The sequence below is a fragment of the Lycium ferocissimum genome, chromosome 9 (assembly GCF_029784015.1).
Source record: "Lycium ferocissimum isolate CSIRO_LF1 chromosome 9, AGI_CSIRO_Lferr_CH_V1, whole genome shotgun sequence".
NCBI lineage: Eukaryota > Viridiplantae > Streptophyta > Magnoliopsida > Solanales > Solanaceae > Lycium > Lycium ferocissimum.
In genome coordinates, this window is record NC_081350.1 from 45,070,750 (window position 1) to 45,080,084 (window position 9,335).

At 32.4% G+C, this 9,335-nt stretch overlaps 1 protein-coding gene across 1 annotated transcript; it reads right to left on the reverse strand.

Annotated features, from left to right (window-relative positions):
• Positions 1 to 224: 224 nt before the first annotated feature.
• On the reverse strand, positions 225 to 3,795 carry LOC132031046 (myb family transcription factor EFM-like). The gene is made up of 4 exons (XM_059420891.1): positions 3,364 to 3,795; positions 2,029 to 2,616; positions 1,285 to 1,361; positions 225 to 940 (listed from the first exon to the last, which is right to left on the reverse strand). Exons 1-4 carry the CDS (start codon positions 3,557 to 3,559, stop codon positions 476 to 478), a joined length of 1,326 nt encoding a protein of 441 aa, XP_059276874.1. The 5' UTR covers positions 3,560 to 3,795; the 3' UTR covers positions 225 to 475.
• Between the last annotated feature and the right edge of the window lie 5,540 nt (positions 3,796 to 9,335).

A 9,335-nucleotide genomic window follows, 5' to 3' on the forward strand; every position in this document is an offset into this window, starting at 1 on the left:
TTTCCGATCATTACTAGAATATTTTAGAAGTCAAAATATTATCTTAAACTTCGAATTTAATTAGATATCAACGTCAAATAAAATAAAAACGAGTGAAGCTATCAATGTGAGTGACACTGATAGAAGTATCTATGCTTTTATTACAAAATAGAGTACAAAGGTCAGGTCAATTTCTCAACTGAGCAAAAGGACAAAATTGAGAAAAAAACCCACAAAACGCCAAGAAAACCAAATAAATCTGATTTTTTCAAACTTTATCCAATGAGGGTATCGAAGCATACAATGAAAATATGGAATCTCAAACAAAACAAACACTACCTTTTTTTTCATTATTTCCTTTTTACCCTTCCTTTGAGTAGTACTATAAAAAAGGAAGCAATTTTTATCCCTTCAACAACAACCACCTTCTAATTATTTAACTACTAAGTTAATCTTAATAAATTAGCGCTAAACTAAGTAAAATCGCATAAAATTTCTAAAAATTTTGTACTACAACCTTTCTCTCTCCACCATTTTCACTACTACAACTCTCTGACTTTCCATCTTCGATACTCTCCGATGATCGGTCACCGTGATGACCGGTTCCTCGAGCGCCAGATTCAGGCGAGCCATGCGAATGTGATTTTGAGGGTGGCTTGAACATGTGGCTGCCGTGATGGTACAATTGTTGGTGATGCTGGAGGTGGTGGAGCGATTGTAATGGTTGTGGTGTACTGTAGAACTCTTGTGTCACGGCTTGTGGGGCAGCAATATAGTGTGGTGATGGTGCATGGCTAGTTGAATGTGGACCATAAAAGGTGGCTGCAGGTGGTGCACCACCGTGTGCGGCTGCGGCCGCGTACTCTGGTGGGACCCATATGCCACCTAAAACCACCAAGTGGGGTGGTGGTGTTGTTGCTTGTGGGCTTGGACCTGGTCTTCGGGTGTGAAGTCTATATTTCTGTATAATCAAATCAAATAAATTAGCTTAAACGTGTCTCGATATTTTTATGACTATGAAAGCATGTCGCAAAATAATAAAAGTAAGAATCTAGATTTATTTTTTAAATGTAAAATAAATTTTTTAAACAATTTAAAAATAAAATATTACTCCATATAAAATGAAACAAAAAAAGTGTGATGCAATATTTTCAATGTTCATTATGTAATATGCGCAATTACCAGCGTTGCAGTGTGTCGCCTACAACTTTTTTGCATGAGTAGTTTTTTTTTATTTTTTATTGGGGTTTAGGGGTGAGGGGGTGGGGTTTGATGGGTGAGGCTACAATTGGTTAGCATGTATACCTGCAAATGGCTTTTAACTTCATCATTGGTCAATCCATCAACCTTCATCAACTCTCTGATTTGTTTTGGTGTGGCCACTGAAATCATTACATATGAAAAGATTAGCTTGCTTGCTTGCAAAGTAAGAAAAGAAGACAGCCAAATGATGACATGATAATTCTTTTTGACTATCAACAAATAGTTTAAAAGTTTCATAGACCGATATCTTACTAGTTGCTATTTTTTCTATGTATCCTTGGAAACCTCTAGAATAAAGAGTACTTGTAAGAATAAACTATAACAAGTTAAATATATAGTTTTGCCAAAAAAGAAAGAGCTTGTGTTTACTATAAATTGATTGTGTAATTGTTTTTTTATATATAATTAGGTCATTTACAACGTATGCCATAACTATATATAGTACTAATAAGCTTTGATTCTGGAAATCTAGAATAAATAGTACATGAAAGAATAGACTTTAACAAGTTAAAATAAGCTAATAATTTAAACATCTTTTATACTATCCGTGCATAAGACCTAAGAAGGGCAGTTCGGTGCATGAAACACCCGCGTTCACACATGCTCTAGGAAAAGGCCGCACCCCAAAGGGTCGCAACCTATCCTGACACAAGCACAAGTAGTTGATTCCAGGGGCACGAATCAACCATACCGTTGCTTCAAGGCTTCCCTTTGTCAATATATATAACTAAAAAAAAAAAAAAAAAAAAAAAAAAAAAGGAGGAATGGTTTGGACAAATATTTTACCTTGAGAGCCACCTAGCATTTGAAGAGCATTAACAAAACGCCTATGCAAATCAGGGGACCAACATCTTCTTGCCTTTCTATGTGGTTGTTGAGTACTTGTACTTGTACTGTTGTTGCCACCTCCATTGATAATGCTTTGAGAATCTTGCTGAATATTCATACAACTTCCATTATTAATATTCATTGCTTCCAAATTCTTGCTATGATCCTCCACTAATATCTCATTATTCTGTTTGTTAGATGAAGCAAGTGCTAGTGTTGGGCTTGGACATGAAGAATTGTTGTCCAAGGCTAATTTTGGACCAACAGAAAAGCCCATATGATCATTTTCTTTGTTAAAAGATGTTAAACTAGTGGATATTTGTACTTGCTTTGTTTCTTGATCACTTGCTGGACTCCATAATTGTGCAGAAGTCATCCAATTTGCCTTATTATCAACAGCAACTGTGTTATTTTCTACTAATTTTTCTGCTCCCAATTCACCACTTGCATTAATATTCTTAAGTGGAATGAATTCTTCAAGAACTGGTCTGTGTGATTCATTATTTTCCCTATGGGATTGGAGTTGTTGCCTTGAAGCTTCCATAGCTGTTAATTCCCAAAAAAAAAGAAAAGAAAAAAAAAGACGAACTGATATAAGACTTGCAACAAGAATTGAGAATAAAAGTTACACAATAAAGGTTTAAGCTAGCACATGTAATTTCTTCCCTATTGTGCTATTAAATGAAAGATCTAAGTTATATACACTGATTAAGAATTTTTACACAAATACGTGTAGTTTAACCTATAAAAGTTGTGGAATTATATATAATGAGAAAAAACTATAATAGCACGTCATGCACCGTTTTTATTAGATTAATTACCACTTTGATGCATGCTCATATATCGTAAAGATTTATTTGTAATTACCTTAGACACAAGTGTTGTGTAATTTTTGACACCATTTTTGTCGCACATACAACTTAATATTTGTACAGCTAAATTATATAATCAAGGATTGACCCACTACGTAATTGTTGAGTCCTATTCTTGATTCGATATATCTCACACATAAAGTTGTGCACAAAGAAAGTCATTTCAATCTTATAATAAGCTAACAAGAGAACAAAAGAAGACTAAAGCTAGTTAGCACATATACTCAAAAGGAATTGAACATCACTGTGAATATCCACTTATAGATACATTTACCTTATGTGATTCTAAATTGTCTACTGTTATACATCTTATAGAAAAAACCTTGTAAATCTGTGAGAACATGACTATGAATATCCACTTAACCACTTTGATAATTTTTGCATGAAGCTGGTCACTAAAAAGAATGAAGAGATTAATTACCATTGGTTAAGAGTTGCATGCAAAGGGGAAGTTCACGCTTGAATGCATCAATTTTGACTCTTTCTTCTTCAAGACGAGCTAAGAATTCTTCAAGATTTTGTGTTTGATCAATTTTCTCCCCAAATGATTTTAGAAGCATAGAGTAACTTTGATGGGGTTTGCATTCAAGGCTTAGTTCTGAAGTTGACATATTCATGATACCAATTTTTATCTCGAAAAAACGGGAATTCAGGGTTGGCTTTAAAATTCGGTGCAAGTAAAGTGCCAATTCGGCTATATGTATTGCCTACAAATAGATTTTTATGCTCAAATAGGAAGATGAGAAAAAAAGAAGAAGAGTTGTTTGGTGTGAAACACAAGTGGTGGGATACAGAGGAAAAGGGAAGAGTTGTTTGTTTATGAACACAAGGAGGATTCAAATATTGTGAAGAGGATGGCTGTCTTTTTAGAGGGTTGAGTTCGAGGGAGAATAAATAAAGTAAGATTCTGGAGAGAGGGAAAAAACAAAAGGTAAAAAGTAAAAGTAAGGGAAGGATAAAGAAAATAAATAAAGAAAAGAAGGATAGTAACTTCTTACAAAGAGTAAAGGCAAAAAGCCGTTTGTTGGCAGTCATGAAAGTGCGAAAGAGGTAGGCTGTCGTGAGGACCTGAGGGATATATGGTTAGGATTTAAGTTATATATATATGGATAGTGAATAAATTTTTATATTGTCGATGTATTTAACATGTTATAACAATTCAATTATTGTTTTTATCATGTTACTAGGAGTAATGATTATCATAGAATTTGACCTATAATTATCTTACATGAAAAGGGTAGTCTTGTGCACAAACAACCCGCATTAGCAGGTCCGTGAAAGGATTGACAATGATTGTGTAAGTATTTGTAACACTGTCAATGCACATAGAGCTTAAACTCATGAATTTAAGTTATATACATTGATGAGAATTTTTTTTCACTATGAGCGAAATTTAACAAGAGATATCAGGTTAATAGTTATTATTACCAGGTTACTAATTAACACTTATGAAGAGATTTATTTATAATTATCTTATAAGATTTACGTCGTCAGTCTATAGAACCTAAACCTATATGGTATAGACACATCAATATACAGATCAACATTGGAAAACAACTTTTACACTATCATGTCACTTAAAGAATAACTATAGGATGGAACAGAAAGAACGCGAAGCGCTAACACTACATGGTCGGTCTGTTTTTGGAGAGGTAGGTTTGTGAAGAAGCAAGCTTATGCCTGCGCGACCAACAGTTGTTAGGTTTTTCCGTCTCTTCTAAACTTCCCTCGATCTTCTACCCGAGCTGTATAAGGCAAAAGATAGTCACACAGTTCGAAAGTTGAGCCCACCCTAGTAGTACGGGTGTGACTTAGGTCAACTAAAACAAAAAATAGACATTTCACTCCACGTTTGTCCTTGGATTTCGAACTCTATATGGTAAAGGAGCGTTGTCATTAGCGAGGTCTTAATCAATTATACGGACGCATTTTTCATTTCATTTGTCAATTTGATGATCAATAAATCATCTCTAATTAATGAGCGATTGGCTCAAGTTTGAGCATGATTAATCACTTAGTACCGATCCATTACTGATGGATAAAATGCTGTAACTACTCATGAAATTAGTTTCCTGAAAAATAAAGCACTTAACTTACTGATAATGTAAAAGTTATCTATGTTAATGATTATATAAGTTTAAATGGTTGAGATAGGGAAGAAGGAATCAATTTAGGGTCATGTGGTTAGAGAAAAGAAAAGAGTCTGAATTTGGAACCTTTGGGACTTTAGGACAGTCTTTTTTATGAATTCTAATCACTCAAATAAAAGATGATTCTCTTCTCCTTCTCATGGGGTTACCTTTTCCTTTTAGCTTCTTTTAATCTTTAACCTACATTTTTTCATATCTTTAACTAATAATATGCTACAAAAGATTCATCTGGTAAGTTGTGTTATTCAAGATTCTAATTATAATTCACCTTTTGGCTAAATGGGTATCTTACAGACAGTATGCCACTGAAAATAACGTTTTCAAGACAGAAAAATTCAACTAGTAATTAAATTAGTTTAGTGGCGTATTGATTGTAGTACTTGGACGTGTCCTTTTTAAAAAAGTAGTCGAACGCACCAATTCTTTAAATTAGTGTGAAATTTGATTCCAATTCTATGGTTGATTTAATTAACTGTAAAGTTTTTCTTTTCAAGAGCATATACACCCATTACGTTTTTTTTTTCCCCAAAAATTGCGCTTTTAATCCCTTAAATATCGATAAATTCTTATGTGGTCATTATAATATCTGACTACACATATTTAACCTTTATCAATATGAAATATGCACATTTGATATGTCTTCTTATGAATCTTACAAATTAACAAACTATTAACCATTACACAATATAATTATTCATGTTTTATATTTAGTTTGTACGTTGTATTATTACTCCATATTTGAGAGTAATAGTTTAATTTACATATGTGTTTCCTCTATAAATGTTAAATGAAGGTTAAATATGCTTAGTCAAATATCACAAGGATCAGAGAGTTTATAAATAATTCAAGACCAAAACGCTATTATCCTCCCCCCCTCTTTTTTTTTTTTTTAAAAAAAAAGCATTTTATAGCAAGTATGGGAGAGAAAAGAGGACACATTCAAGGTGGTGCTTAGTATATCAATCCACCAAAGTAACTTTCTTTTTTGCTTCAAAAGTTGCATAATTGTTTTCTAGAATTAAGTGCATAATGTGTGTGAGAGAGGAGAATATCTAATCTATTCAATCAATTGGGAGAGACATTCAAATTCATTCATTTGAAAGAATATAATATTTGCTTCAAAGGAAAGAATATCTGGAATTCCAATTCTACGACTATAAATTAAGGAAAGCTAAGTAAGGGATTGGGAATCTTCTTCTGCAAAATAACTTTAATGAAGTGGATAGGAAGGTAGTTAGATTCTCTATATTGTTTTCTAATTAAATTTCTTGGAATTTCTTAAACTCGTGATATTGAGAAAGATTGGATCTTGACCAAACTTTTTGCACAATTTTCTCAAATCATCATAGCATAGTAAAGTTTGTGAAAGAATGGCTCTTATTCTATTTTCAAAGTTTATTTTGGGGTAAGTGCACAAATAGTCATTTTTTGTGCCTCTTTAAATACGAGTAGAAAGTTACAAATTTTTTAAATTAAAGTTTAATCGCCTCAAAATTAACTTCAAACACCAGGGTTCAAAGTTGAATTGCGGGTCTGAAATTTGTAGCTTCAGACCTGACTCATGTCTAAAGTTGAAATGAATTTTGAATGCATTTCAAATCTTTCTACAAAATAACGGGTAACTAGCGGAGGTTGAAAGTGCCATTTGCGGAGGTTAAAAACCTCTACTATTTACTGACAGCAAATAGTGAAGTTTTTAATCTCCACGAGTTACACTTTCAACCTCCATAAATTATTCATTTTTTAGTGTCTAGACATGATTTGAAGTTAGGCATTGACAAAACCTAACTTCACCAAAGGGTTGAAGTTCAAACTGTCCTCAATGTAAAGTCAAGTTTTTCTACCTTGTAACGAAGAAGAAGATGAAGAAGAAGATAACTGAAATCAAAACTCCTTCTAGGTTATCTTTTGTCTACCAATGAATTCAGCAGTAGTTCAAAAGGTTGTTGTCTTATGCTTATTTTTAGCTCTCCAAAATATTTTATTGATTACTATGCCCTTCCTATCACCCTAAGTAAAATTAATCCTCTATTTTCATACGGTTTCTAGCTATTTGTTAATATATTATGGGCATCCAGAAAAGACAAGAAAATGGATTTTGTGGTTCTGCATAGTAATTCTCTTTGAACACATAGCAATTTCTTAGACCTCCTAATTCATTTATATCTTGAGAAGAGGTTATCTCATTTCATGAATAGTAGTTGCACTTTGTGGAACCAGAATTTTCATGTGATCTTTTTGAAACTATGCATGGAATGAAAAGAGCACATTTTTATGGACTTATGAATCTAAATTATTGATTGAACTTTACAATGTAAGCACCAAAACTAGGGTAGATTATCAATGTAAATATTAGTTTCCCATTCCTTTTTTTTTTTTTTTCATTTTGTACAAATTTTTGGAAGGTTAATGAGATTTCTATCACTTACCTGGTCTGTAATATTTCAATTTGGTAACCCTGTGGCATGTCCTAATTATTATTTTTTAACCGTGGTATTTAAAACTCATTTTTTTAATTAATTCAAATTCGTGTTGCATATTACTCATTTAACGAGAAGCAATCCCAATTTGGAGTTTTTTTTTAAGAGGTTCCACATGAGACCTCTGATTAAAAATGTAGGAATTCTATTCATCAACCACATCCTTTAATGGTATGGCATGTCCTGATTAACCACAATTAAACTCGCCGGTAACATAGTTGGTACAGCTTTATATATTACGATAGCTATTATAAATTAGTAGCTCACTGATTACACCAGTACATAAAAAGCGAGATTAGTAATTACAAATGTTTTTTCGCTTCAAATATCTAGTGTCCGAAATTCACTAGCACGAATAATTCGAATTCACGCCCTAGAAAACTGAATACGACAAACTTAGGTACATAGGCCTTTCCAATATGAAAAAAAAATGAAGAAGTTAAATATCAATGGAATACTGAAACCCTCAATTAACTCAATGCAAAATTAAGGTACCACCAACGGATGTGGCGTAGTGGATGAGATTGCTCCTTCCTTAACTAGAGGTTTTCGGTTCGAGCTTTGGGTATGGGAAAATTTTTGATAGGAAGCGCTTCCCCATAATGAGCCCTATGCTGCGTGAATCCGGATATAGTCAGGCTCCAATGCAGATATTAAACACCGCGTGGGAAAAGAAAAACTCAATCCAGAAGGTAGTCCTTAAAAAAAAAAAAAAGTTAAATTCAATATGAAATTCCATTCATATAGTAACAGTAACAACATAGCCCTTTTCACAAGAGGAATATTACACAAAGTGAAAGTGAAAGAGAGAAAGAGAGAGACTGCATCTAATTCCCTAGCTTTTGGTCTTTGCCAAAAGAAAGAAAGAAAAAGAGGTGTTTTGAAATGTATTGGGTGAATGATAAATTGCTTTAATTTGTTGCTTTCTATGATCAGTCTTCAGGTACAAGACTCATCTCAATTCTCCAAAACATAACTTTTTTTTGTAGATTCTTTCCTCCTATTCTCCTTTCTTTTTCTCGTCAGCCCTTTAATTTGTAAAACAAAAAAAAAAGTTTATTATGTGTCTCTGTAAAACAAAAAAAAAAGTTTATTACTGTCAGTATATAAATTATTTATACCATCAGATTAAATTCATTTATAATATTTGATCGATTCAGTAATTTTTACTTAGATTCTATATTTGTATTAGGAAATTCATCAAATGTGTACAATAATTGAAGGTTGAAAAAAAGTTTTCCAACAAATTAGAATATAGTGACAGGTGCATCAAAAAGTGGATGTACAACTTTGAATTACCGGAGAATGTTGGAAAAAATAATTCAAAGTTGTAAAAATCTAAAATTGATTAGGATTGGTATTTGCAATTTTATTTAGTTCATGTCTAATTTATAGTCAAATTCATATAGAAATAGATATTCCTGATTTGAGTTAAAATATGTTTCGTACTATTACAAATAGAGATATTGCTAGCTATTTTAGATTTAGTAGCAAAGCGAGTTATAATTCAATGACAAATTTATAATTCATAAACTTTAAATCCAGATTCATCTGTAATAATATATAGGTAAATCTTTGTAGCAAACTTTAGATGATAATCTAGAAAACAAAAAAGTAACATGTTATAAACAGTTAAAGTCTATGGTTGTAAAATTTGTTTACCCTATTAGTATATATATTTTTTTTGCCAAACAAATTTATAATTCGACCTTTATTCCATTTAAAACTTCAGTGGGTCATTCCTATTCCATTTATACACTTTT